General features: G+C 37.3%; 1 protein-coding gene across 2 annotated transcripts; it reads right to left on the reverse strand.

Moving 5' to 3' along the window:
• Nucleotides 1-5792: 5792 nt before the first annotated feature.
• Nucleotides 5793-10679, reverse strand: LOC107759312 (PLASMODESMATA CALLOSE-BINDING PROTEIN 5-like). 2 transcript variants are annotated; one of them, XR_001642159.2, is made up of 4 exons: nt 10151-10679; nt 10028-10055; nt 8406-8676; nt 5793-6419 (listed from the first exon to the last, which is right to left on the reverse strand). XR_001642159.2 is itself a non-coding variant. In XM_016577196.2 (3 exons), the coding sequence occupies exons 1-3, from the start codon at nt 10509-10511 to the stop codon at nt 8523-8525; spliced, it is 543 nt and encodes a 180-aa protein (XP_016432682.1). In that variant the 5' UTR covers nt 10512-10679; the 3' UTR covers nt 8344-8522. The 2 variants fall into 2 exon arrangements, 1 of the variants encoding a protein (XP_016432682.1); XM_016577196.2 differs by lacking the exon at nt 5793-6419 and having other exon boundaries at nt 8344-8676.
• Nucleotides 10680-12341: the final 1662 nt, after the last annotated feature.

Below are 12341 nucleotides of genomic sequence, written 5' to 3' on the forward strand. Positions count from 1 at the left end.
GGGTAAGCAGACCAGAAACTCTTTCAAAAACAAAGATATATTATCTACTTCAAAACCTTTGCAATTACTTCATATGAATTTATCTAGGCCTACTAGAACTGCTAGTATAGGAGGAAAAAGGTATGCTTTTGTTATTGTTGATGATTATTCGCGTTTCACTTGGGTAATTTTCTTATCTCATAAGGATGAAGCATTAAGAAATTTTGAAGTTTTCTGCAAAATGGTTGAAAGAGAAAAGGGATATCTGATTTCAACAATTCAGAGTGACCATGGAGGAGAATTTGAAAACAAAGTTTTTGAAGACTTTTGTAATAATCAGGGATACACCCATAATTTCTCTGCACCACGCTCACCACAACATAATGGAGTTGTGGAAAGAAAGAACAGAACCCTCCAAGATATGGCAAGAACCATGTTACTAGAACACTCACTGCCGAACCACTTCTGGGCAGAAGGTGTAAGTACAACATGTCACATTCTCAATCGTTGACTCATAAGGCCTATTCTGAAGAAGACTCCATATGAACTATGGAAAGATAAACGTCCAAATATCAGTTACTTTCATCCCTTTGGAAGTAAATGTTTTATCCACAATAACGGTAAGGATAATCTTGGAAAGTTTGATCCAAAAAGTGATGAAGGTATTTTTCTGGGATACTCATTAAATAGTAGATCTTTTAGAGTCTATAATAAACGCACATTATGTGTGGAAGAATCTGTACATGTTATATTCGATGAAAATAATCCCTTGGTCGAGAAAGGAAATACTGCAGGTGATGAAGATCAAGCTCAAGAAACTCAGGAGACAGGCAAATCGCAAGAGTCGACTAATACACCTGTTGCAAATGAGTCAACTGGTGAACACAGCAACAATGCACCAGACCCACCAATCGAGTCAACAACAAATGTAGCTCGCCCAAATGAATGGATAAGCGAGCTTGAATAACCTCAGAAATTCATTATAGGGGATCCAAATGAAGGAATGAAAATTAGGGGAGCTCTCAAAAAGAAAGCAAACATCACACTGATCTCTCAGATTGAACCAAAAAAGGTGGAGGAAGCTCTAAAAAATTCAAGCTGGGTGCAAGCTATGCAGGAAGAGTTAGATCAGTTCAGTAAGAATCAAGTATGGAATTTGATACCCAAACCTGATAATGTGTCTGTAATCGGAACAAAGTGGGTTTTTAAAAATAAATTGAACGAGGTGGAAAGGTCGTAAGAAATAAAGCCAGACTAGTTGCTTAGGGATACTCACAACAGGAAGGAGTCGACTATGATGAAGCTTTCGCCCCAGTAGCTCGTTTGGAGTCCATACGAATTCTTCTGGCGTATGCATTTTTTAAAGGATTCGGTCTATTTCAAATGGATGTTAAAAGTGCCTTTTTGAATGGATTTATCGAAGAAGAAGTATATGTGAAACAACCTCCAGGTTTTGTATATTCAAAATTTCCATACCATGTATACAAGCTCACTAAGGCATTGTATGCGCTAAAACAAGCTCCACGTGCTTGGTATGATAGACTGGGTTCCTTTCTTGTTGATCATGGCTTTACAAGAGGTAAAATAGATACTACCTTATTCATTAAACGATCGTCGGAAGGTAATCTCATTATTCAAATTTATGTCGATGATATTATATTTGGTAGTGTTAACCCTTTCATGTGCAAGGAATTTTTAAATCTTATGCAAAGTGAATTCGAAATGAGTATGATGGGTGAGCTCACGTTTGTCCTTGGGCTACAAATTCAACAATCTGAAGAAGGGACCTTCATATATCACACCAAATACACAAAAGAGCATTCAAAAATTTGGGCAATGCAAAATCAATCGGCACACCAATGAGCCCTTCCACAAATCTAGACAGAGATGAACAGAGTATTCCTATTGATGAAACTAAGTATCGTAGAATGATTAGATCACTGTTGTGCCTGACAGCAAGTCGGCCATATATTATGTCCAACGTATGTAAATGTGCCAGGTTTTCAGTCAGCTCCCAAGGAATCATATTTGACTGCCGTAAAAAGAATCATTCGATATCTCATTGGGACTATATCTCATGGATTATGGTACCCTCGCTCTAACTCTTTTAAATTAGAAGGTTTTTCAGATGCTGACCTTGCAGGTGACAAGGATGATAGAAAGAGCACAAGTGGTACATGTCAATTACAGGAAAATGCATTAATATCCTGGAACAGTAAAAAACAAGCATCAGTTGCATTGTCTACTACTGAAGCTGAACACATTGCTATTGGACAATGCTGCGCACAACTACTGTGGATGTCTTATCAACTGGGTGACTATGAACTTTCGTTTAAGCCTATACAATTTTTTTGTGACAACTCTAGTGCTATTTGCCTTTCAAAGAATCATGTGCATCATTCTAGAGCAAAGCATATAGATATTAAACATCATTTTATTAGAGATCATGTCCTTAAGGGAGACATAGAAATATCTTTTGTTGGAACCTCTAATCAACTAGTTGATATTTTTACTAAACCGTTATTAGAAGAAAGATTTTGTGATTTAAGAAATTTACTTGGTATTATTTGCATTACTAATAACCCTTAGGACCTATGTGCACTGATAATTTTTTTGCAATAATTGTCCTTTACCCATGCATTAATTACGCCTCCGTTTTTCCCTCTCTTTTCTCTTCTATCACATCAGTTCATAGTTCAAAGTTGGAAAGCCAATCATCACGTCTCTTCAACTTACAACTTTTCCTTTCATGTACTCAACCATCAGAAACCCTCTTCTTAAGGCGAAGAACCCTTATCAATCACTTTCATCTCTATCTCTTCTCCAAAATTTCAGATGAAACTCCTCTCTACAATGGCCAAACATCCCAAAACTCCCTCTGCTTCTACCAGAAAGAGCACCCACTCCAAAGCAAAACCCCCTTCTATGCCCCCAGAACAAGTAGATCTAAGGTCCGATCACTCTGAGGGTTTCGCCTCTTCTCAGGGAGATTTCTCTGAACACTCACAACTCCTAGGAGAAAAAGCTTTAGGTAAGCGACCCATGGAAGAACCCCCTATTTCGTCTACCCCAAGAAAATCAAAGGTTGATTTCTCTGCCTCTCTTGAATCTGACCTCAATTTCTGGGATTCCCCAAATAAGGATTTCTTCATTGCTCTGAAAGACAAGCCCATTGCTCATGGAAGGGTTGTCGACCTTGACGACATGGAAGACCTCAATTGCGAGGTCAAAGATCTTTTCGTTTATCAAGGTTGGGCTAAGTTCTTCTTTATTCCTCCGCCTAAGGTATATGAACCCCTGGTAAAAATATTTTATGCAAATCTTCATTCTAGTAAACCTGATAGGTTGGAATCTCTAGTGTTAGGTAAGCATATTGTTCTTGATTGTGCCCTATTTGATTTGATTTTTCAGTGTCGTTGTTCTGGTTTTCCTACGCTGTTTAAAAATACCTGGCCTGATGACTTTGAAATTTCCTTTGACCAAGCCAAAAAGTGTATCGTTGAGTGTCCCTCTGCCCCCCTTCCAAACCAATTAGATCCCAGTGATGTTAGTTTTGAAACTCGGGTTCTGGCCCACATTGTGGCAGCTACTTTTCTTCCCCGTACTGGTTCCTTTTAAACCTTCTCCCAAAGAGACAATTCTTCGTCTATTGCCTCGTCACCAAACTCAAAATCAAGCTTTCCTCCTGGGTTATCAATTTCATGATCGAAAGTGCTGAATATCCTTCCAGTCTACCCTATGGCATGGCAATCACTCACATTTTGGAAGCTCATCAAATTTCCCTGTCCAACTATCCCTTCATTACTGTCTCCAAGTCCTACAATTCTAGAGCCTTTGCTAGCATGGGATATGTGAGTGTCAAAGGCTCCTGGGTTAAGAAGCACGATAATGAAGCAAAGCATGCCCCTATAGAGCCCAAACCTTCACCCTTTGTCCCTCATCCTAGTCTTGACAATCCTGATCTTGGTGAAAATCTTCGTGCTATTGACTCTCAACTCTCTGAAATCAAAAATCTTCTCACCGCCACTCAGTCTACTGTTGGTGATATTCATGTTATTTCCAAGGAAACAGGGTATGATGTGTCCAAAATTAGAGTTGTTGTTCTCAGAGTCAGGGAGAATGCTGTCCAAACCTTCAGGGAGATTCATGACAAGTTGGATGGAGTGAGTATCTCAGCCAATGCGAGCTTTGAACAGTTGAAGGAGGCCATCTGCAACACCCTTACTTACCTTCTGCGCTGTTAATGTGGATGTTTTTAAGACAATTTCTTTTGCTCTGCTGGTTTGGGGCTGTGTTTTCAGCCTTTGGATAATTTTTATTTTTTGATGTGCTATTTTTGTGGGCTGTTTTCCCAGCCGTTGGATGATCACTATAACTTTTCTGCTTCAATGCTATCTATTCTGTTTATTTCTTGTCTTGTTCCCTTTTTGCTGATGCCAAAAAGGGGGAGAAAAAGTATAGGTTATATTGGTACAGGTACAGAAGTCGAGTCTGTCATTGAGGGGGAGTATCATGGACCAGTCAACTGCATACATTAAGGGGGAGTAAAACACAGGGAAGTCGACTGGTGTTTACATTTATATATTATTTTGTCATCATCAAAAAGGGGGAGATTGTTAGATCCAGTTTTAATGATGCAAATAATATACATATGCAGGAAATCAATTACAATGAGTCAAGAAGATACTACAAGACTGCTGGAGTCAATCCTGATGACTAAGGAAAGAAATCAATCAGCAAAGATTACAATACAATCAGCAAATCTGGACGCCTAAGGAAAGGACTCGTAAATCTGGAATGAATCCAATCAGCCAATCAATCAGCAAAGAGTATCGATCAGCGGCGATGGAGAAAATCAAGCAAGCCTAAACTTAAGGCAGAAATCAAGGGCAGCATTCCGGAAGATCGAAGATTCTGTAAAGATTGGTACGCGACTAATTTTGGAAGAACCAACAATCAAGGAGCAAGTTTTCATTACATACATCTGCTGAAGAAAGGAAATCAAGGAAAAGTAACGGCTAGCTATCTTATTCTTGGAAAGAATCAATCTTTTTCCAAGGATCAAATCTCTTGGGTTGTCAAGCTTCGATCGTCATTAAAGTATTTATACCCAGTCTTAGACCCTAGTCAGACATACTTTGATCAAACCAAAAACCACTCTCTTTATTCTACTGCAAACAAATATTGTAGTTCACTAGGATCTGCTGTGTAACAAGTCAGAGAAAAGGAGAGTATAACACTGGTGAGACATTGTATCACAAAGTAACGAGTGCTAGAGAAACTGTGCTGTCAACTCACTTCAACTGTACTCGGAGAAACATATTTACTGAAAGAGAACTCCCTTGCAACTCAAGGGGACTGGACTAGGATTCACATTGAATCCGAACCAGTATAAAATTCTGGTGTCTTTAATTCCTGCATTTACCTTCTGCAATTTACTTTCTGTCATTATAACTGTTAAGTTATTATAGCTAGTCGACTACTCGATTAATCAGTCAACTAATAAGCGATTAAGTTTTAACAGTTACAATTCATCCCCCTCTTGTATTTTCACATAGAATCTTTGTTGTTCTTCTATCCAAGACGTAATGAGTCGATATCAAGGTGGTAACAATTTTGTCAACTAGAGTTTTAGGATGAAAATAGTGTTTTCATTGCAGGGAAGGAAAAAATTGTAAAATATTATTTGTAAATTGTGACCCTTTCTATTTATTTTTCTCAAACCTTTTCACGTAATACTAGCGCATAGCCGCGTATATTTTGTAGAATTAACGACCTTTTCAGATAGCAAGTAATTTGTCTAAACGTGTGTCAATTTATTGGATTGCTTCCATATTCAGGCTCTTACATTGGAACTCGGCCTCCTTTAAGGGCCAAAAACTGAACAAGAAGTACAAGGAAAGTAACCTTTCAATAAAACCCAAATCCGAATCCCAGTCAAATTGGGCATATCTTCTTCAATTCTATATAATCTAAGGTAGAGACATAAACATAGTAGCCTCAATCCTAAATCCTTTGTGTTCATCACTCTATTCTATTGTTTAATTTTCCGACCTGCTGCTGGTTCTTTTCCTTGAATCAAATTTGCTACTGTATTTCACTAATACCACATTGAGACCAAGAAAATCCAACCAATTATTAGTTCAACAAAACATGTCACGCCCTAATCATCTACCCTACAACAATGGAAATCCACGATATGTCCCGAATGCACCAGTTAATCTCTTTTACTGGCAACCATGGAGACGTCAACTACATAATTCTCAGCAAACAACAATGCCAGTGGCATTATCAGTGCTTGATGATAACTATAGCTATGAAAGGGTTCGAATGTCAAGGTACCTAAAAATAAGAATGCATTATATTCCTGTAATGGATATAGATCTTGACGAGCGTCCAGATCGAGGAGCTGATGATGAGGAGCCAGAAACATGTGCAATCTGCATAGTAAGTAACAAAGCAAAAAATCCCATAAAATTTTTGTTCTTTTTACTAAATAAGCAGTTGATTATATAGAGTTTGACCATCTTTCTATGCTAACTGAGTCACTGGTTTTGCCAGCTTGAGTATAAAAATGGAGACATCATAGGGAAACTTCAATGTGAACATGAGTTTCATCTGGACTGCATCAAGCAGTGGCTGCTGAAGAAAAAAGTTTGTCCGTTGTGTAGAGCTTCAGCGGACACATTTATTTAGTACAATCTTTTTATTAATATTTGTAATCTCTATTCATCATTTAAGTTTTTCCCATTTTCTTTTTCAAAGTGAAGTACTGAATTCAACTTTGAAATATGAGTGACTTGTCTCTGTCTAACCTGTTCATAAGTCATGTGTAAGGCACAATCATTGTTCTTGTTGTTTCTTCTTGCTTTGATAGAATGCAGGTAAATTAAAAGAAAATTGCCTTTTAAGCCCTAAACCCAAAATCCTAAACTTAAAATTTGAAGATTTCGACACCTTGACCTGACCTGTTGAGCTAGTCTGATTGGTATGACGAGACGATGAGTTAACACTTGATTACAAAGGGCCACCTTGAACTCAAGGTGATGCAGATATGTAACAGCTCAGTCCACTAGTGATATTGTTTGCTTTGGGTCTAGGTTCCGACGGCTTTAAAACGTATCATTAGGGTATAAGGTTTGTTTACTTATATACTCAGCATCTCTGTATTTTGTCGATGTGAGATTCGCCTAGGGTGTCACATACACTCCCCCTCCCCTTAGGGACTCAGCGTCCTTGCCGAGGTTTGCCCCACCATCGTGCAAGGTTGCACGCGGAGTAGCTCTGATACCATATGTAACAGTCTAGCCCACCACTGATATTGTCCGCTTTGGGCCTAGGCCTGCACGACTTTAAAACGTAAAAATTGCAACCCATTTTTTTAAAAAACTTTTAACTTGTACCCACTTTTTAAATAACTTCAGTCATCTTTCTCCTCCTTCGTTTTCTTCTTCTTCTTTCTTTTTTCTGCTGCTACAAATTATAATTGTTGCGTCAGTAAGATACAGAGTAGCGGTCTGGACCGCTGAACATAGAGATATCGGAAATACGTTATCCAGCATTAATAGCAAGTTACAGAGTTTTATTTAGCAAACACTATATACAACACTAGTTGATTTGTCTAATCTACAAAGATTATTGCCGCTACCCCAAATATTTTAATAAACTAGCAAGTTGTTTGATGGATGGAACCCCAGCTTATTTGAGCAGATCCTATTCTAAAGCTAGCTTCCAAATAACTTCAGACAGTTACAAAACAAAAATTTCGTCAGTTACAAAAACAAAAACTTCAGCTCTAGAACAAAAACTTTAGCTCTAGAGCTGAAGTTCGCCAGTTACAAAACAAAAGCTTTAGCTCTAAAGCTGAAGTTCGCCAGTTACAAAAACAAAAACTTCAGCTCTAGCTCGCCACTTACAAAACAAAACTTTCGCCAGTTGCAAAAACAAAACTTCAGCTCTAGAGTTGAAGTTCGCCAGTTACAAAACAAAAACTTCAGCTCTAGAGCTGAACTTCAGGCCCGACTACTAGAATGCTGAAGTTTTGCATGATTGTCTTTGCTACTTTAGCCCTGTATGCTGAAGTTATGCGAAAAAGCGGGTACGCTTGCAATTTTTTTTGCAAAGCGGGTACAAGTTAAAACGTGACACAAAAAACGGGTATAGATGCAAATGCCCCCTTTAAAACGCGTCAGTAAGGTATAAGACTTGTTTACTTATATACCCAGCATCTCTCCAATATTTTGTCTCCAATGTTTTGTCGATGTGGATTCGCTTAAGGTGTCACAAGATAGAAACTAAAAGGTAGACTAGCAATTCATTTCAAGTATCAGTTTGCCTTGCCTATGCAATGACAAATAGAGACAATTCACAATTCACAATATATTCCAAAAAGGGAAACTTGAATTTCTAAAATTTGGATTACATACTGTTTAATGCTGGAGAGCCCGTGGAACAACATCAGCTACCTGGAGCTTCTGAACTTCTCTACGAAAAACTTGTTTATGCTCTACAGTACATACAATGGAGTTAAAACTTGTATGACCTCACAAAATTAGTAGAGTTGCAGACAACAGATTAATAGCCATCAAGTTGAAAATCCAACTACTGAGTGTAGGAGTGCTGCTACTTATATCTTCAGAAGCTGAACCTAACCCTGTAGTTATTGATCCATTAAAGCTTCCACTACTCCTACTCAAGCTGCAACAATAAAGCAGATCGTTTATCTCAAAAGCTGAAGAGTAAGATACAGCAGAGATTCAAGAATGTCCTTTCAGAGGACTTTGGCAAAAAGGACTTTTTGGAACGATTGGCAAAGAAAGCTACAAATACAATTTGCAAAGTTTCTATCTTTTATTATATTTACAAAGTTAACTATGATTCAAATAAGTATCTATATTTATAGGAGGAGCATGTAACAACAACTTTTGACACCATCCTTTCAATTAGCACCATGCTCAAATACCTGACCAATATCTCGCGTGATGTTGAGCACTTGTGCTTACTAAAGTTTCAAAATAACATGGTATGGGAGCATACGTTTATTCATCCATTCATGACAAGTAGTAGGCAACTAGAAGAGATCATCAAAAGCCAAGCCAAATTAACAAAGTTTGAGCAAATGCAGTAGTAATAGATAATTCTTCTTCAATTCTGATGACAAATTGACATTGCAGTATATGAATCGAGACATTCTAGAAAGTATCAATCACATAGGTGACTTCAAAACTTACGGTCAAAAGACTATATATAGTGTGTGTGTGATTGATCTATTACATATGTGCATTTAGAATTTCTTTTACACAACGTATTCATGGTTTGAGCCAAAGTAGTAGGTTCGGTTGAACCCGTACAACTCGCTGGACAAATCTACTATGTTGGCACCGTAAAAATAGCACGGGTTAGCCAGTTTTAGGACTGATCATTCAAAAATAGTCAGCGTTTACAAAGTCATTGAAAAATAGCTATTATTTTGCTGCAACACAGAAAGTTTCAACATAATATACTGAAGATCGGTGCACATGTATATGAACTCCCAGCATATTATGCTGGAACTCCAACACGTGGAAAGTTCCGGTATAATATACTGGAGATTGGAGCACTGATGCTCCAATCTCCAGTATATTATGTTGTACCAGTATATTATACTGGAACTCCTGTATACTTATATGGAGTTCCAGTATATTATATTGGAATATTTTTTCGGATTTTGAACAGTATTTTCATTCAGATTTATCTTTACATAAAAAGTGGCTAAATTTCGATTACTTTTGAAACTGTGGCTATTTTTGAATGACCACTTATAAATCAGGCTAGTTTTGAATTTCTCCCAAAGGGTGAATGCAACAATTACCTTCATCTCGACTGGTATATAACTGAATTTATAATACACACACATATATTGGTGCTAAGTTTGAAAACATCAACAACAAAAAAATATTGTGGGTGCACTAGTACTACCCACTGAATTAAATTTCAAAATTCCAGATCTACAACCGCCTTTTTCTACAAGTTAAACTAAAGATCTATTACCAGATATTACAGTAATTACCTCGATGGAAATTTACAACCATTATGACCTGAAAATTAAAAAATAGAAAATTAGAAAGGAAAAAAAAAACAGGCACGAACTATGTTATGAAATTATAATAAAATGCAAGTTAATAATACTCACTGGGATTAAGAGAAGTGAGAGCAGCTGAGTTTGCGAAATTACAGCTATCATCGGTCATGCCATGTTTAAGGAAGTAATCATTGAAGGCAAACGACGCAGTTCGCAGGATATCGGAAGCGTCGTAGCACGGCCCACCGGTCTGAATAGGCCCACAACTAGCACCACCTGGCCCACAAGCCCAATCTATAGCGGACTGTAGAGCAGCATCATCAGCGTTGTTCTTTGCCACACACCATAACTCCACCGTCGCTCCTCCGACGTCATCGCCGCCGCGGGCGACGCTGCTGTCTCCGGCTGCACAGAGGACAGAGATTAGAGACAATACAATGAGAGAAAAGGAGAATTTGAGAGACATTTTCATGGGGTTATAGGGATTGATTAGTGAAAACTTGGGGATTTTTTGAGATAATTGCAGTCAATATTTGACTGTTTATTGAGATTCGAGAATGATGAGAAGTGAAAAAAGGGACTATTAGATTATTGGAAAGAGATGATTCAGGGGCGACAAATGCACAGAGATTAGTACAAAACATACTCAGTATTCTAACTGTGGAGGAAGACTGGTTTCCTGTAGCATTTTCTGGAATCCAGAGTGTTCCTTGTCAGCTTTCTTTGTATGTTGCATTTTGAAATTGAGATTGGTGGAAAAAAATAAAAATTATTATCATTTATTTTATCTTTCTTTAAGAAAGTTGGATATCGTGTCAAAATAGGCTAGCACAGCAAAACCCAAGTTTTAGGGATCATGAAATTTGATCGGTTAGGATGGGTTGGCCCCATTTTCGAAAGTGGAAAAAATATAAATAGGTAATATTTGAGTAAAAGTTTTAAAAACCTAGCAGCACTCATTATTTTACATTCATGGCATGGCAACTAAATAAATACATTTTCTGCCAGAAAATCACTCAATCCCATTAAAATAGGGATACAAAAAAACTATCTCTACATGAAATCCCAACAATCTGCTTCTTCCGAGTTCATACCCCCTAAACCCCTCCCCCCCCCCCCCAAATATCCTTATCGATTCAGATACACCAACCCATTCCAATAACAATCCAAATAACAACATGATTATTGATATGCATGAACCTTTGATATGCATGAACCTACTAAGTCTACTACTAAATCTAAATCGTATCTTCATACCCTAACCTCTCATAATGATATATATACACCATATACGCAATATGAACCTTTAAACCCTAGATTGGTTGCATTTGATCCCTCTAATTTCATTCCACTTTCTCTTGAAGAAAAAAATAGGATTTACAAACCTTGGCAACATGCAGTAATTGTTAAGGTTTATGTTCATAAGATTGCACATCAAATACTCCGGCAAAAAATCTATACCTTATGACAACCTACTAAAAATCTACCTCTCATTGATTTAGGATCAGATTTTTTTCTTTCTTAAATTTTAAAAGGAAGAAAATAAGTCTCATGCTTTACATGATAGACCTTGGTACATTTTAGATCACTTTCTATCCATTCGCCAATGGGAACCAAAGTTTATGGCTTCTGAAACCAAAATCAATTACTCTACTATATGGTTGCGATTACCTGAATTACCTACTGAATTTTATGATTTTCAGATTATTCAGAAAGTTGGTAATAAAATTGGAAAATTATTAACTGTTGATACTTGTACCTCCTCAACAATAAGAGGAAGATATGCCAGATTATGTGTTGAAATACCATTGGATCAACCCTTACGAACACATATTTACATTGGAAATCATAAGCAAAATATCCTCTATGAAGGATTAAATTTGCTATGTACTAAATGTGGTCGGATGGGGCACAATCAAAGAGCGTTTACCGATCAATTTCAAGATGAACATCATAATGCTACCGCTAACATCAACCAATCAACCATTCCTAACCCTAACCACATCCCTGCTACTGAAGAATGGAAGACAGTGCAATTTCCAAAAAAAAATTCATGAAACTCAATTCTAATAATGCAAATCAATTACAACAAGTGCCTCCTTTGGGTGCTAAACCTAAAAGTTCTTTAGGTAAGCCCGTGTCAATTACTCCTAGCACTCTTCCTTTTACAAAATCAAACATTAATACTCTTAATCCTACGAATATCTCTAAACCGTCTATAACTCTCCTTTCAACCACTAATAAATTTACTACATTACTTCCTAATGATTCTGATAAGTCCAATCCTATTACTCATATTGCT

This window comes from Nicotiana tabacum, chromosome 8 (genome assembly GCF_000715075.1).
Source record: "Nicotiana tabacum cultivar K326 chromosome 8, ASM71507v2, whole genome shotgun sequence".
Lineage (NCBI taxonomy): Eukaryota > Viridiplantae > Streptophyta > Magnoliopsida > Solanales > Solanaceae > Nicotiana > Nicotiana tabacum.

Coding starts and splice junctions, on each gene's coding strand:
- LOC107759312 (XM_016577196.2), bottom strand. CDS start 10,511: ATGAAAATGTCTCTCAAATTCTCCTTTTCTCTCATTGTATTGTCTCTA. Junction 10,056..10,150: donor TCTCACTTCTCTTAATCCCA/GTGAGTATTATT, acceptor TTTAATTTTCAG/GTCATAATGGTTGTAAATTT. Junction 8,677..10,027: donor GGTTGTAAATTTCCATCGAG/GTAATTACTGTA, acceptor TTATTGTTGCAG/CTTGAGTAGGAGTAGTGGAA.